General features: G+C 51.3%; 3 protein-coding genes across 3 annotated transcripts in view; 1 reads left to right on the top strand and 2 right to left on the bottom strand.

The window, feature by feature from the left end:
- CCDC183 (coiled-coil domain containing 183) lies at positions 1 to 5,433 on the bottom strand. The gene is made up of 15 exons (XM_062507355.1): positions 5,429 to 5,433; positions 5,212 to 5,321; positions 5,007 to 5,128; positions 4,790 to 4,861; positions 3,900 to 4,067; positions 3,682 to 3,786; positions 3,404 to 3,511; positions 2,656 to 2,784; positions 2,385 to 2,442; positions 2,202 to 2,302; positions 1,797 to 1,957; positions 1,303 to 1,462; positions 1,055 to 1,183; positions 745 to 841; positions 1 to 113 (listed from the first exon to the last, which is right to left on the bottom strand). Exons 1-15 carry the CDS (start codon positions 5,431 to 5,433, stop codon positions 1 to 3), a joined length of 1,638 nt encoding a protein of 545 aa, XP_062363339.1.
- A 2,041-nt stretch (positions 5,434 to 7,474) lies between these two features.
- SBDS (SBDS ribosome maturation factor) lies at positions 7,475 to 13,765 on the bottom strand. Its single transcript, XM_062507208.1, has 5 exons — positions 13,624 to 13,765; positions 12,808 to 12,937; positions 11,384 to 11,584; positions 8,766 to 8,930; positions 7,475 to 8,155 (listed from the first exon to the last, which is right to left on the bottom strand). The coding sequence occupies exons 1-5, from the start codon at positions 13,749 to 13,751 to the stop codon at positions 8,027 to 8,029; spliced, it is 753 nt and encodes a 250-aa protein (XP_062363192.1). The 5' UTR covers positions 13,752 to 13,765; the 3' UTR covers positions 7,475 to 8,026.
- Positions 13,750 to 16,525, top strand: part of LOC134052724 (S-adenosyl-L-methionine-dependent tRNA 4-demethylwyosine synthase TYW1-like) — a 92,272-nt gene continuing 89,496 nt past the window's right edge. Inside the window, exons 1-3 of the mRNA XM_062507354.1 lie at positions 13,750 to 13,777; positions 15,409 to 15,551; positions 16,191 to 16,331. Of these exons, the coding sequence (XP_062363338.1) occupies positions 13,750 to 13,777; positions 15,409 to 15,551; positions 16,191 to 16,331 (312 nt within the window). The remainder of the gene's footprint in view (positions 13,778 to 15,408; positions 15,552 to 16,190; positions 16,332 to 16,525) is intronic.

Here is a 16,525-nt window from a genome sequence, read left to right as displayed (position 1 = left end):
CTACTTCTTCTTGCGACGTCTGGTGCTCATTCTGATCAGCTGCAGCCCCTGCTTCTTGATATCCTCCCGACTGGGGACGTAGTCATGGTCTTCATCCTCAAAATCCAAAGTGTCTGGAGGGGAGAGTGGAAAGGAGGGGCTGGGGAGGGTCTGGAGGCCACTTCTGCTGTGCCTGTGTCCTTGGGAGAGCTGGCACATTTTGTCAGGCTCATGGGATCTGGGAGAGTCCTCGTGAGCTTTTCCACCCCAGCATCCCAGGGTGACCTGTGGGACCTGGTGATGCCACCACTGTGGTCCATCTCCAGTGCTGCTGGGGCTTCCTGTAAAGGTCTGGACATACAGTGTGGTGGGCACAGCTCCTGCTTTGCTGAAGAAAGGTGGTGAGCTTCCAAAAGCTCTTTTCCCCTTCCAGGAGCATCCATGGGAAGAACCAAGCACTGATCATTCTTCACAACCAGGTGATTTTGAAAATGAGTGTCCCCTCTTGCCCCACAACACCTCTCCTTGTTCCTGCAGTGGCTTGGTGTTTGTCATGCCACCACCTCCCTTTGTTCTCCCACATCCCTGCCTGAAACTACCACCCATGTCTGAAGCTTTGGAAACAGCCAAGGTCAGCCTCAAGACCTGGAGGCAATTTGTGAGTTGGTGTCTGCTAGGCCAGTGGGAGACAGACAAGGACTCCCAAAAATTTCAGGGGGCAGGGGCTGGGACACTGTGGGACATGTCCCCACTGTGCTCTCCTACCATCTTCCAAAGTGTCTTCATCCTTGAAGGAAATCTTCAGGTTCTGTGTTTCACCTGCAGTTCTTTTCTCCAGAAGGTTTCTGACCTTGGCAAAAGTCTGTGAAAGACAGCCTGGGTTAAGTGCTGGAGGGCAGGTGGGTGTTACAACCCAAGGGTGCTGCCGTGAGGTACTCTATGGGTGGCTGGTGCCATCAGGGGCTGAGCTGCTCCGTGGCTCTTCCCTGTGGCCTTGCAGAGGAAGGATGACTTGGGTGGCCATCTGTGAGGGCCCCACGTGTGTCCCCAGGGGCACAGAGGGGAGCCCCTGTACCTCATGTACCTCATTGCATTCTTCAGTGCTATCCTCGGGCCAGGCTGCCACTCTCTCCTTCAGGAACTGCAGCTTCTTCTCACACTGCTGCAGCTTGTCCTCCAGTCCCACCACTGCAACAGAGTCCTCCTGGGGAGACAGAGCCACCTTGCTGGGGACAGCGAGGCCCTGGTGGCGGTGGTGGCAGTGCCAGGTGTTCCTGCACTGCCCTGCCTTCATAGCCCCGCTGCCATAGTGCCCTGTGGTACCTGGCCAGGGATGAGGATGCCTTGCAGGTGCAGGTACAGGTTGTCAATGATGTTCTCAAACTCGATCAGGCGCTTCTGATTCTTCGACATCTGGGCTTGCATCTGCTCTAGCCGTGCTTCTTCCTGCTTCAGGTTCTCCATCAGCTCCTCTTCCCACAGCCTGGAGACAGCCACACTCACATCACACAGCTGCAGAGGGGTGCAGGGACACCCCAAAGCTGCTCCAAAAGCTGTTCAGCTTGCCCCACCCTCATCTGCAGCCCAGCTCCATGCTGCTGGCAGCACTTCCCATGCCAGGCAAAGAGAAAGGGAGCTCTGGGACCCCACTGGGAGGTTTGGGTGCTCTGCCAGCAGCAGAGCTGGGAGCTCAGAAACCCTTCCAGTGCAGGAGGAGTGCGTGGCTGCAGTGGGGTGGAAGTCAGGGTGCCTGGTGAGACATGTCCCCCCACAAGGGTGGTGGCCTGGTTGGCACAATTTTGTGAGGCCAGCAGCACCTGGTGGTGCTGACGGGCTGGTTAAACTTCAGTTTAGCTTGCTTCGACTCCAGCTCCTGCAGTGTCGTCTTCAGCACCTTCTTTGTCTCCCTGCACTCATCGATGTGCTGCTGCAGGTTCCTCAGGGATTTCCTCTGGGACTGGATGCTGCTGGGGATGTCCTGGCCAGGGGAGATACAAGGACTCAGCCCAGGTGTTCCTGCTGGAAGCAGGGCCTCGTGGGGGTTACAGCACCACGGAGCTCTGCAGTCTCTGGTCATGGAGAAGGGCAGCAAAGAGGGGCTTTATGGGGCTCCAGGGAGAGGAGAGCAGGCAACTCCACAGGGAAAAGGGGAGAGCAGAGAGGTCGCAGCTGCCCAGTGCTCCAGCAGCCCCAGGTTTTAGCAGGGATGGGTTTTCCACTACCCAGAGGCAGGAGCACTGCAGGGCAGTCTTCGCCTTCTCTATCTTGTCGGTCACAAAGGCCTCGCACTGCATCTTGGCCTTGGCGGCCTCCACGTCAGCACCTGGGGTGGCAGGGAAGGAGCAGGGCAAGATGCCCGTGGCTGTGCCCACATCCCCCTGCCCTGCCCCCTGCCAAGCACTCACCCATCAGCACGTCCGAGGAGCTCAGGTCCTGCTCTGCAGAGAGCATGGACACAGCTTGCTGCAAGGACAGCGTGTCACCCCGGCGGCTCAGCACGGCAGGCTGTCCCCTGCCTCCAGCCCTGCCTGCCCCACACTCCCAGCTCACCTGTCCCATCCCCCCAGCTCACCTGCCCCACACCCCCAGCCCTGCCTGTCCCACATTCCCAGCTCACCTGTCCCATCCCCCCAGCTCACCTGCTCCCAGCTCATCTGTCCCATCCCCCCAGCTCACCTGCCTCTGCTGCCTTTCGCTCTCCTCCTGGCGCTGGAGGCTCTCGATGTGCTTCCTCTGTTCAGCCAGGGACTGGTCCCTGAGCTGCTTCTCTACACGCACCTGGGGTCCCACCTCAGCCATGAGTTTCTGGAGCAGAGAAGGGAATAGTTACTGCCAAAGTCAGTTGGAGCTTTCTACAGACTGGTTATTAGGTTCAAGTATTGGTTTAGACTGATACAAAGAAGAAATTGTTCCCTGTGAGGGTGGGCAGGGCTGGCACAGGGTGCCCAGAGCAGCTGTGGCTGCCCCTGGATTCCTGGCAGTGTCCAAGGCCAGTTGGACACTGGCGAGTGGAGCAGCCTGGGACAGTGGAATGTGTCCCTGCCCATGGCAGGGGGTGGGATGAACTGCTAACCCAAACCAGATTCCATTAATCTGTGATTTGAACTACCATATGAGCTACTGGGATGCCCAGTGCCAAAGGTGACCCCAGCTCATGCAAGCAGGCTGTGAAGGAAACTTAGCAAGGCAGGCTGGGGTGTGGGAACACTCTGCCTTTGCCATGGTTGGTACTTCAGACAGGCTGACCCCAGCCCCAGGGGACAAGAGGGAGACCCAGGAGGACCTATGGAGGCCTCTGGGTGCTGTGGGCAAGCTCAACTCCATCTCTTTTGCTGCTTGCTGAAGGAAAGCTCTCAGGCCTAGGTACGTAGTGCTGTCTGTGGGCACTGTCTGGGAGGGTGGGAAAGGGCCCTAGATATCTCACCTTGATGATATTGTTGGCTTTGAGGCTACTCCGGGCCATGAGCTCTTCGTGGTACATCACAGTCATCCCACACAGGAGGTCCAGGTATCGAGGCAGGTACACCAGCTCCTGGCACACAGGGAGCCACAGCATGTCACCCACCGGGGTCCCCCGTGCTGTGACAGGGCACGGAGGGGATCAACAGGGTATGCCCTGGGACACAGCTCCTTGGGCACCCCATGCCTTTGCAGGGAGAGCAGAGAGACAGTGGCCCACCAGCCCAGTGAGGAAGGGCTCACCCTCCTCAGGACCTCCTGCAGCCGCAGGTACAGGTTGGTCATGATCTCTCCACTGTGAATTTTCATGAGCATCTTCTCGATGTCATTGCCCAGCTGGCGAATGGTCTGGGTCAGACACAGCGGGGGAAGACACAAAGTGACTACGTGTGCCATGCCATGCAGGGGCTGCTTTAAAGCCCTACATGGGTGTTGGCACACCAGGAAGTGCTCCTGGTTACCTGCAGTTGTGGCTCTTGCCACTTAGGATCTGTCTCAGCATCTTGCAGCTCCTGCAAGTGCCTCTGGCGCTCATCCCTGGCTTGGTTCCACTGCCTCAGCTGGTGCATCAGCATGTCACACACCTTCACCTGGTCATGGACTCGGGCCTCAACCTTCTTTATGACCACCTGGATGGACATGAGACCATTTTCCAGGCCAGATGCTGCAGGAGAAGGGGATGCTGCCCAGAAAACTCCCCCTGAGGTAGAGCTGGGGACACTGCAGGTCCAGTGGGGACACATGCTCTAGGATGTTGTCACTGGGTTGACAGGATGGGGTGTGGGAGAGTTTTTGCTCTGGGGGCTGGTTGGAGTAAGGCAGAGGCAGGCAACTCCTGATGGCAGGGCTGGGCTGGGCTTAGGGACTCTGTATAACATGGAGCAGGGCTAGGGATCAATAAAATCGATCAGGGCCCAGATGGGGATGCTTTCAGAGAGCAGCAGCACCGCTCTATCCCTGCAAGAGGCCCCTGGGCAAAGGCAGCTCAATGGGCCCAGTGCCTCAATCTCCATGGGTTTATAACCAGGGCACAACCTTGGGACAGTGAAGGGCAGGGACAGCATCCCTCTGCCAGAGATGCAACTGGACCCTATAGGAACCCAGGCAGTGCCAAGGACACGTGGGGTGGGACAGCCAGGAGGTCTGCTGGGACAAAGGGTCTGCATAGATGGGTTCCATGATGGAAAGCGACCCACAGGATCAAACGTGAACACCCCATGTCTCCACAGCAGCTCTGTGGGGATGTCTGGTGCTGGCACCACGTCCCTCTGCCATGCATTGCTGTGTTCTTCCCAGTGTCCCCAGAGCCCCAGTCCCTGTGAGCAGCCCCTGCTCCCGGCCCTGCTGTTACCTCCAGGCTCTCAGTGGCTGAAATGAGCTCCTGGCCCTCTCCAAAAGCATCCTTAATGGGGAGTTTGTTGTACTGTGGGCGGGGGGGGGACAGAGATGGTCACTGTCAGCCTGGGAATGACACATCCTTTTGCTGGTCTGTGCTGCCTGCTCCTGGAGGAGCTGGGGGTGCAGGGCCAGCACCAGGCAGGGGTGCAGCAGGAGGGACCTGCTGATACCTTCAGGACAAATTTCAGGATACTGGAATCCTCCTGCAAGGCCGCCTTCAAGCTGGGGAGCAGCTCCCTGTTCTGTAGGAGTTTTTCCTCGCAGGACTGAGCGAAAATCTTCCCGCCTTGCTCTGGGGGACATCAGTAAGCCAACGATACCGTGCAGGACGAGGGGGCTGTGACCTCCCTGTCCCCGAGTAGCCCAAGGCAGTACCTTGCAGGGCCACAAGGGCTCGCATCTCCTGGCTGCGCTGGCTCAGTTCAGCCTTGGGGCCCCGCGTGCTGCCAGGGGCCTCCATGCCTTGGCCCATCATTCCCAGATCCCTGTGGGACAGATGCCGAGGCCCTGCTGCCCCAGGGAGGTGTCCCAGCGTTGTGACCACAGGGTTCCACGTGGAACTGTCACCGTGGCACTGCCAACTGCCACCTACCGCATGGCTCCTGCTCAGCCACGGCCCAGCCCCCTCAACACTTCTGGCAGGGAACAGGTTAATTAACGACTGAGTAATGAGCTCTTGAAGGGGGGCAGAGCAGCATTCCAGCTTTGTCTTCCATTGTCCTGGCAGTGGCAGCTGTCAGGGACCATTCTGAGCCCCACCACGAAAAGGACAATTTCAGGGCAAAGACATGTGCACCCAAACACACCAGCAGTGCTCTCCTGGAAACTGCCAGCTTATTTAAATGCCCAGCCATTTGGAAATTCCAGTTAACTGGCCAGGAAATGGTTGTGTAGGGAGTTATGCTCTCGTTGGAATGGGCAAAGACAAACCAGTTACCAATCCTGAGCTTTATTCTGATGGTCACTGTATGTTCTTGTTGAACTACAAACATAATGAGAAATGCCAGCATGTATCTTTATTTATCCATAAATAAACTCAAGCTCCCTCTACCAGAAAAGATCCTTAATGTCTGGATTTGCAGAGAAAGACTTTATAAAGAAATTGCCTTCCTAGCACCAACCTCATGAATCAGCTTAGATTCAGGTTCTGGAACTCCAGATCTTTAACCTACTGCCATCCTGTTGTGCTTAAATTGTTAAACAGAGCAAACCAAGAAATTAAGGAATTGTGAAATCAGGTGTTACTGACAAAATATCCTCTGTGGTTCTTGCTCAGCATCTCATTTGCATATTTATGAATGGCATGTCAGCGCTAATTGCCAGTGACAAACTAAATAAATATCAACATGATCATCTTCAGTGCTTCCCAAAGTGTGCCTGGAGAGAGGGGCATATGAAGGCAACAGCCCAGGGTGGTACCAGGGGGAGCTGCCTGTGCACACAGAGCTCTCCACACCAAGCTCTGGCCCCATGGCACAACCCAGTCACTACACCCCTGCATCTCCTAGGCAGCCTTAAAACCCCTGGGAACAAACAAAAGCATTTCAAAAATCTGTTTCATCTGCTCTCAGCAAAACACAGGCTCTAGAGAGGCAGATCCTCCCAAAATACTGCTGAAGGAATTGATCCTGGCCTTGCACGAGTGCACACAAATTAGCTGCTGCAGAAATCCACTCCCAAGGGGCAGCCTAGGACTGAGGCTCCAGCCCTGCAGTCATCTCACATGCCAAACCTCCCTTTCTCTAGCTAATTTCCACTCTTTCTGATGAAATTCCAGGAAATTCACAACACGTTAAAGGTGCAGAGGAAAGGTCAGCAGCACAAACCCAGCTCTATTTAACTGTCACAAAAGGGGGAGTCTCTGGAAGGCAACAGCAACCAAAGAGTACCATGCTCAGCCAGGAGAGGTCTCCTCCCTGGCTGGCCCCCAGCTCCTCACCTGCTGCCTGCTATCTGCATGGAAACAGGAATGTCATATTAAAGGCTCCTCAAACTCCTGCTGATGTAGCTTTTAGTCACTGAACCATATCTGCTTTGCCTGGTGGTTTGTATTTTTAGTATCTCCTTCCCCCGTTATTGTCCTCTCTTCCCCTTTTCTTTGAAATACCCAGGTTCAACTTCAAATCATTTGTTTAACACAGCTGCAGCAAGATTTAACAGAATTAGCAAGAACTATATCCCATGCCTCAGGAGCTGGCTGGAAATTCTGTGCATGGATTAGAGAGCAGCAAAAAAAACGACAGAGGATAAAGGACAGCTGCCAGAATTGTTCTGTTGCACTATAAAGCAAAGGAGCACGCACAAACAATTCCTGCTGGGAATTACTGTCCAACAAAAGCCTGTCTGGCTCCATGGCCAGAGGCCACCACTGCCTGAGATTCATTTTATCATGTGAAAGCAGCAGCTCCCAAACACAGGCTACTCCCTCAGCCTACAAAAGCACTGCCACAGCTGGGGATATCTCCTCCCCTATTAGCAAAAATAAGTATGTAATTTCTTTCTGAATCTATAATATATAAATAGACGATAATTTTTTTATTAATGTAGCTAAATATATTATACAAATAAGTTATTAGGAGAACATCATCCCTATGTCAGCAAGTGCTGTTATAGCCAGTGAAGGAATTCTTTATGAATGGTCCTTTGAAGTACTTTAATTATCAAACAGCCAATTATGGAAGCCTACATCAGTTTTTACACTGCCAAGAGAGTGATTTTTAGACATGATCCACACTTTGCACCTGTTTAGAAGTGAAAATGCAGCTCTCTTTTTTTAAGGTCCCTCTCCTCACATACAAAGCCACTCCTCAGTGACCAGTGCAATCTCCCACTCAACAGTGACAACCTGAAGGTACAAACAACTGGCACCAAGCCACTCAAACACTCTTCAACAGCAACCCTGAAACTAAAGCAAAACCAGAGTAACCTCCTACCACACCCTAACTCTGTCCTTATTAGTGCAACTCTGACACAAAATCTTCTTACAGGCAAAGACATCTGTAAACCAAGCAAATGTAAAATGACAAAAAAAACCCCAACCCACACTGCATGGAAAAATCCCAAAGGATTAGTGTCAGAAAATATTTCGCAGCAAGAGATTGGAAAAAAATCATGAAGGTCAAACAGAAGAGTGGCTACACCAGTCACTGCGGGGAAGTTGTTGAAGCAGATCTGCTGCAGGAAGGTTTTGTTATTCAAGCTTTTCATCTCCTTCCTCCACATCCTTCAGACTGAGCACTTCCAGGGATCCTTTCCCTTTTGTTTCACTTCGGATCAGCTCGTCGATCTCCCTGAAGCAGCCTGGGTCAATAAGGCACACCTGGAATGTTCCACATTTCATCAATTAGCCAAGAATGTTTAAATTTCATCAGCCCCTACCCAAGCCTAACATTCACTTTCATTAAAACAATCCTGGTTAGTTACTGAGGAGGATTCTGAAGATTTGACAAACTCTGTCTGGCAGCAATCTTTCCACAGAACTCTACAGTTCCAGCTCCCCATGCTGGACATGGCTTTTGCCAGGAGGGACTGCCAGATTCCAATCTGTTTGTATGAAGATTTTAATACCAAATTTTGCTTTACCACACACTGACTTAAAAGAAAATGAAAATACTCTTAAAATCCAGACCCAAGCCACCAAATAAAAAACAGTAACATTCCACATATGAGAGAAACTTATCACTGTTGCAGAATCATCACTGCTAAGAGGAATTGCAGTGTACACTCCTCAGCTTGGAGGAACAAAGAAATGTTGCTTCCATACCCACATCACTAGGATTGTATGAAATTAAAAATTCCCAACTGCAGCTCTGAGTAAGGATCTTTGGTAAGCCTGCAGTTTATCTAAACATCCATCTATGGATTCTCCTAGCAAAATGCACACGTGCAGTTCAAATTAAGCCTAAACCCCAGGGACTGATTTTACTTACCATTTCCAGCTGTTCCTGGAAATCTTCACTCTCAGTAACTTTAATCAGTGGCTTGAGCTTCTCTTTCAGCTTCTTTCCCTCCTTTGCTGGCAGAATAAACCTCAGCCTCATGTGAGCACGTTCAATCTGCATGGTCTCCTTCAGCTGCCTGATCACTTCCAGGGCCTATTGGACAAGAGCATTGTTGGGGGTTGGTTCTTTCCCTTTTCCCTCTGTGGAATTTTCCCCATTGTCATGCTAAGATACCTGTTGACTAGGCCCTGTTGGCAAGGGGGAGGGGAAAGAAGAGGGAAACCCCTCGACATTCAAACAGCCAGAAGAGCAGACCGAAGGCTCCGGCTCGGCCAGTTTCTCTGCGGAGTTTGGACGAGAAGGACGATCCCTGCCTCTGCCCCATCCCAGCGCCGGGAGCCACCTCACTGCTGTCAGACCCTGCCCTGCTGCCTTCTCACTGTAACCTGCCACCATCCAGCACTCTGCTGAGCACCAGGACCCACACCGTGAGCGGAGAGCTCTCTCTCCATCTCTCTCTCCCCCTGGGACAGCTCTGCCATCACCCCCAGCCCTCCTGCGGCTCTGCGGGACCCGCCCGCCCCCAGCACCGGGAACTGCAGCTCAGGGAAAAGGTGCCTGCAGCCAAAAAACACTGGGACTGAGTTACTGTTCTGTTTGTGGGTAATTTCATAGCTGTTGTTGTTCTTGTTTGTCTTGTTAGTTATACTAGTAAAGAACTGTTATTCCTATCCCCATCTTTGCCTGAGAGCTCCCTTAATTTAAAAATCATAATAATTTGTAGGAAGGAAGGATCACATTTTTCAGTTCAAAGGGAGGCTTCTGCTTTCCTTAGCAAACACCTGTCTTTCAAACTAGGACAAGCATTTACACATCTGCTTAAAAGCCAGCACCCAGATTGTGCTGGTTTTACCCTGAGGGGAGGGCACACTAGGGAGATTTTCTCCATGAGAACTTCCTCTGTGTATTGATGGGACCAACTGGAGGCTGGTTTAGTTTTTGACAGCCTGAGAAACCAATTAGAAAAGGCAGTTTGCTCCGTGAATCACATTTGAAGCAAGTAAACCCCAGGAAAGCTCTTTTGCATTTCCAGCCTTTTCACAAGGTAACACTGCCGTGGCCAGGGCCTGCTTCCAATGTGGCCCAGCTGGGTCCGGTTTGGGAGAGCCCCCAGGGCTTTGTGTGCTGGGCAGGGCAGAGGGAGAACCCCCGGGCTGCAGCTGCAGCTGGGGGCGGTCAGTGCCGGGAGAAAGCCATGGAGCCAAAGCCCTGGCACCCATTTCTCCTCTGGCTGCACTTTGCAGTTTTCGTCCTGCCCTTCCAGCGTGGCCTGGGCGGCCTGAGATCCTGACACAGCTCCAGAATGGCCTGGCCCAACTCCTGCAACTTCTGTGTGAGATTTTAATTTTTTTTCCCCAACGCTCAGCTAAGACTTACAGACCTTCCATCCTTCACTGGGTGAGAAGAAATAGAACAGAAAGGATACACTGAAGTCAAAGAAGCAAAAGCTAAGTTTCTAAATGGAAGGAGAATGAGGAGACGCCATGAAGGTTGGCTGAAATATCTTTTTGTAAGTTATAGGGGTGGACTGTACTTCATAAAAAAATTCCTTTAAACCATGAAAAAAAAGAGAGACATGGGGGGTGGAGCAAGGTATAAAGTGTTTGAAGAATCCTTTGCCCTGAGGAAAAGAAGGGGATCTCTGTTCCTGGGAATAATGTACAAACAGAGAGAGAAATGAGCTAAAGAGAACTTTTGCCTTGGAATAGCTCATCCTTAAAAGTAATACCGCATGACTTTTTAACATGGCCTGCAACTCAGTTCTGGAAAGACTGTAAAGTGGGAAGAAATTCATGATAGCAGATTCCGGCGGCTGTTAATCATGGAAAAGTGGAGTCAGTAGAGAACTGGTTATTTCCTCTCTTGGTAAAAGATCCTTATAGCTAAACAAGAAGAAACTCCTCTCCCTAAAGTGAACTGAAAAAGGATGTTAATAAAGTTTTTCTTTACTCTCTTTTAAATTTTAGGCCTGCTTGACTTTTACTCCTAATTCTATTTCACAACAAAAGGTAAATATATTACAATTGCCAAACCCAAACTATTACACAGATCCAAATCTTGAAACTTTTCCCCAGCTTCAGAGCCATCTCTCAGTGCTGGTCACTACCACTCTGCTGCAGGGAGGTTGCTATCATGCTCTTTTGACATATTAACAAGAAAAAGCAGACTTCTTGCTGTTTGTGATCACTTTGAACACTTAAAAGCTGTCTGAAGTAAAATTAAATAGCTATACTGCAAAACACTCATGTGGCTCAGATGCAAACCTGATATACCACCTCAATTAGCATAAATAATAAACCTTTTATTTTTGTTCTAACTGTGTCACTGTTGTGTTTTTTCCTTTCTTTCTCCCCACCCTGAGTTCTCAGCAAACAAACTGAGTTTCAGGAGATGCTTCTCTCCAGCACTCAGCTCCCAGATGGCTGAGTAATCCCTGTTCAGGCTTCAGATCCTGGGGCTCTGCTGGTCCCTCTGCAGCTGAGACCTGAGGAATTACACTGGATGGCACCACCTTGGAGCACGAACTGATAGTGCAGGAAACTCACCTGCTGCTTTGTGCTCTTGTTGGGTTTGACAGAGTAGTGGATGTCCTTCATGGCCCTTTCGATGAGGATCACTGTGTAGGGCCGCTTTGTCTCAGGGTTCACGCACTTGTCAGCCACGATGGTGGCGATGTCTCGGAACATCTGCTCCAGCTGTGTGTGCCGCTCCTTGTCTGACACCTGCAGCTCCCCTTTGGATAAAATCTGTAAAACAGATGTTGGTTAATGAACATTGTGGATTTGAAGAGTGACAAGCCGAGTAACTTTGTTAAATTTGACAGCTGCTTGAAAGGCTGGGTGAGATTTGAAGCGCAGCAAACAATAACCAAATTAATAAAGTGAATCATTAGAACAGACAGCACTGGAAAGGCTTCAGATAAAAAAAACTCACCACAGAAACATTAAACTGCAGTGAGAGAAGCACAGATTTTACAGAATATCTTGAGTTGGAAAGGATCCCCAGGGGATAATCCAGTCCAGCCCCTGGCCTTGCATAGACTCTCTAACAATCCCACCCTGGGCATCCCTGGCAGAGCTGTCGAAACGCTCCTGGATCTCTGGAAGTCTCGGGGCCGTGTCCATTCCCTGGGGAGCCTGGGCTGTGCCCAGCACCCTTTGGGGGAAGAACCTTTCCCTAAATCCATATGAAACCTGCCATGGCACAGCTCCAGCCATTCCCTGGGTCCTGTCCCTGCCACACAGAACAGAAATGGGAGCTGTCCCATGGGAGGAGCTGCAGACCCTGATGAGGTCTGACCCCAAGTCTCCTCAGGCTGAATAGACCAAGTGCCCTCAGCTGCTCCTCATGTGGCCACTCCTTCACCTTCTTTGCAGCTCTCTTTGGACTCTGATGGCTTTAGATCTTTCTTATATTGCAGCACCCAAAACTGCCCCAGCACTGGAGGTGAGGCCACCCCAGCCCAGAGCAGAGCAGAACAATCCCCTCCCTGGCCTGGCTGGTGATGCTGGGCCTGATGACCCCAGGAGAGTGATGTCCCTCCTGGCTGCCAGGGCAATACTGACTCAAGAGATTTAGTGAAATCTCATCGCCCACAGTTCATATCCCACCAGCAAAGACTTAGAAAGTAGATCTGTTACTAACACCTAAGTGAACCCTCCAAAGTAAGCAACTGTCCCCTTGCCTTCTCTGCATTCTTAACAACTTACCTTATGTGAGGAACTCTTCAGAGCTGGCTGTGTCCAGACACATTGGTGCATGCAAGTTATGCGTTAGACAGAATTCTTTCCAGACACATGTGTATGCCAAATTTAAAATGATGAAACAGAGCTACTGCATATTTTTACCCATTTCTTAGCAAACAACCCTTTCACCTACAGCAGCTTTCCATAAACTTTCTTAGGTACAAACCGACCTATGTGACTAAATCTTTACACATCTTTTATAGAGCAAAGTGTGTGAAACCTACCATCTTACAGATTTCTGTTTGGTCATCTGTCCCAAATGCTTTAACCAGATCTTCCTTCTTTGCCACCTGGCCTTTGGAGACATTGACAAACACCGTGTGTGTCTGCAGGACCTCATCGAGATCTTTCTCCCTATAGAGATTGAGATAAACGTAGAAAACTCAGACTAATCCCAAAATGGTGCCAGTGCCCACCCCTGCCATAGGCAGGGACACCTTCCATTATCCTAGGTCACTCCAAGCCCCATTCAACCTGGCCTTGGACACCGCCAAGGATCCAGGGGCAGCCGGTGCCAGGGTGTCCCCACCCTCACAGGGAACAATTCCTTCCCAATATCCCATCTATCGCTGCCCTCTGTCAATTTGAAACCATTGCCCCTTATCTTGGCACTCCGTACGTTGTCCAAAGCCTCTCTCCAGCAAAGCAACGCCAGGAGCACAGCTCCTGGAGGAACGGCTCCCGCTGTCCCGGGCTGAATCAACACGCCGAGAACGTTCCAGCACAGAAGTGTCGCTGCCAAGGCACAGGCACGGTGCTCCCGTTATGGGCCCCGCGCCTCCTGTCAGGGTCAGATCCGGGGGCCGCGGCCACGCACGAAACCCGGCCCCACAGCCGGGTCCCGCACGGGCCCTGCGGACTCCCCTTCCACACCCCGGGCCCTTCCCAGTCCTCACACGGGCTCCCCTCCCGCGTCACTACCGAGTCCCCACACGGGGGGCCCAGGTACGACTTTCCCACACCCGGGTCCCCACGCGGGCCCTTCCCCGGGCCCCACGCCGGGCCCGAGCCGCCTCCCCACCGGTTCCCCGGGCACTCACGCTCCGCTGCGCCAGCCCATGACCTTGTTGCGGTAACAGGCAATCTCGAAGCGCTTCCCAGCGCGCCGTGCCCGCACCACGGCCACATTGGTGAGGCGGATCTGGTTGGTGGGGGTGAAGATGGACATGGCGGCGGCCGCCAGCTCCGCCCCCGGCCCGGCCCGGCAGTGAATGGCGGCCGCTCCGGCGCGGGCGGAAGGGGCGGGAGCGGCGCATGGCGGCGTGAGGCGAGCCGGGCGGCGAGCGGGGTCAGTGCCGGGCGGGGGAGTCGGGACGGGGTTATGGCAGAGAGAGAGAGAGACAGAGAGACAGACAGCCGTGATGGGGGGAATAGAATAACCGTGTCTGTGGGGTAATAACTGTGTCCACGGGGGTGATAACCGTGAGGGGGGATGTAATAACCGTGTTTGTGGGCTAATAATGTGTGTATGGGCTAATAACCGTGAGTGGGATATAATAACTGTGTGTGTGTGCGATTCTAACTGTTCTGCTGTGGAGGGAGATGAGGGTAATGACCACAGGGGTATTTATTAACCATGGGTGGTAGACGGGACAGTAACTCTGTGGTGTGGGGGGTTAATAATTGTGAGTGTGGTGGGTTAATAACCGTGAGGGGTATCTGGGGGAGAGAGGGGCATTAACCGTGAGAAGAGGAATAACCACGAGGGTGGGGTGCATGTGTGTGGGGGTGATAACCGTAAAGGGGGGGGGGGGGTGTAGTTAATAGCGAGAGTGTGTATGTGTGCGTTTTGGAGCTAAAATTCTCTTGAATGTATGTAGCATCTGTTGCGTTTGAGGAAATCATATGGAGATTAAGGGAATCCCTATAGCTAGCTTGGGTAAAACTGGGAACACTGGGCAAATGCTCTTGGCTCTTCTCTTTCATGAGTCTCAGTGTTGCTGCTGGAGGGGTGAAGGGCATCCCCTTAAGCCTTTCCTCTGGTAACTTGAGTAACAGCCAGTGTGAGTTTCTAGCCTCTTGGAAATACTTGGATTCTGTGTTCTCAACTGATAGCTGCAAAAACAGGATACAAGCTGCAGATGACAGTAGGAGGGTGTCAGCTGTGTTCCTCAGTCAATAAGTATCACAAACCAGCCTTTTTGGAATGCTTGAATATTCTGTGGGAAATAGATATTCCCAGACATCTCACAAGTGCATTCCTGGCTGTACTCTGGCTTACTGTGCCCTGAATATTCTGAACCAACCTGAAACATCTCAGTGGTTCCAAATCAAACTTCACTTGCATCATAGAGTTCTGTGAAATCGTTTCTAGTTGCATCCATGTTTCAGTCTGCCCTTGAAGCTGTGTTTGTAATCAGTGTGACATCTAACGTGTGTAAGCAAGGGTTGTGTTCACCCGAAAGTTATGTGCACGTGATTTCTTCCTTGGACTGGAGCTTTCTCATTCCAGAGAGCTGCATTTGCTGGGTTTGTGTAAAACTAAAGCCAGTATGATCCACTGGATGCTTCACAAAGGGTTTTTCCTTTCAGGCACTTGGACAGCACAAGTATTTTCTGCTTTTCCTTGTAACAGAGCTGCTTTATCAAGGAAAAACCCAGTGTTTCCCTCTGACAGTATGGAATGCTGGTTTGGAGCTCAGCTGACGCACCTGAGGAGGTGAAGGCTTCTTGATTCAATTTTAGTGTCTTGTCTCTAGCCAGAAGCTGTTTTCTGCAAAACCTGGGCAGTAGCTGGTGATGTGAGGCTGTGGGTACTGTGTGAATATTTTGTGTGTGCTCATTCCATATTCACTCTGTAGGAATCTGTGGCGTTCCAGATTGAGATGTCTCAATGGATACTTGGAGCTACTTCCATACTTGCCTGCTGTCCATATGGCTGCACAGATTTTACGTCTATTCTGCTGTTGCTTTTGGGATCAGTCTTTGGATTGTCATTCAGTTCACCACCACCAGAACCAGAAGAAAGGTAACTGAGCTTGTCAGCACTTCTTTCTGAGGAGACACCAAAAACCTGTGTTGAAGTGAATAGTTACTGGATAAAGGCACCTGCCTTGGGCCTGCTGAGGGTGTTGCAAAACCCAAATGCAGTTTGGTTATCTGGTTATGATCCTCAGCCTGGATTGTTTGTGTCTGGGTTGCTAAATGCTCTTCTTACTCTGACATTGGAGCAGAGCTCAGCAGGACACTCCTCACACTGTTCCTGGGAGAACATGTCCCCCTGGGTTGCTCTGTCACTCCAGGTGAACCTCTCTGCTTGTTCCCAGTGTTTGCACCTTCATGTTTTCATGATGCTAATGACAGGGTTGGGCTGGTTTTGGGATGGGAGGGAATTAGGCCATTGAGGAATTGAAAATCTCCTCATGCAGGTGGGTAAAGTTCTGCTGCAGGACTTTGGAGGTTCAGCTGGATCCTGTTACCTCCCTGAGTGGGTATTGTAGCATGGCCTAGGTCAGGAAAACAGGTCCTGGTGTGTTTGTCTAGGTGTGAGAAGAACTAAAATGCTTTGACTGTTGCTGGGAGTGCCCCCAGGATTTGAATTTTAAATGCTCTTGGTTTGACAGTCCTTGGAGAAGGGATTCCATGTGACACAGCTCTTTTTTCATAGGGTGAGAAGTCCCATGGGAATCTGTCTTCCCTCAAGGGAACAGCAGACAAACTGGGAAATGGATGTGCCCTGTCTCAGTCACAGGAGGTCCATGTTGCTGGAGTGAAGGTTTTCTATGGCTCTCAGACTGGCACAGCAAAGGTATCTGTACTTTTATTGCATATCTGTGAAGTTGCTTAGACATTGTTGTAATCCGAGAATGCTCTTTGCCTTAAAACACTGCCCTGGGTACAGATCTGGGAGCTCATCAGCACATCCATTAGCTTGTTACAATCATTGCCCATCATGCAAGATAGGTGGAAAATTAAATAAAAATAACAATTTTCCTCCTCCCT

Source organism: Cinclus cinclus, chromosome 22 (genome assembly GCF_963662255.1).
Source record: "Cinclus cinclus chromosome 22, bCinCin1.1, whole genome shotgun sequence".
Taxonomy (NCBI): domain Eukaryota; kingdom Metazoa; phylum Chordata; class Aves; order Passeriformes; family Cinclidae; genus Cinclus; species Cinclus cinclus.
The sequence above is the reverse complement of the archived record's forward strand: the minus strand, read 5'-3'. Positions and strand labels throughout refer to the sequence as shown.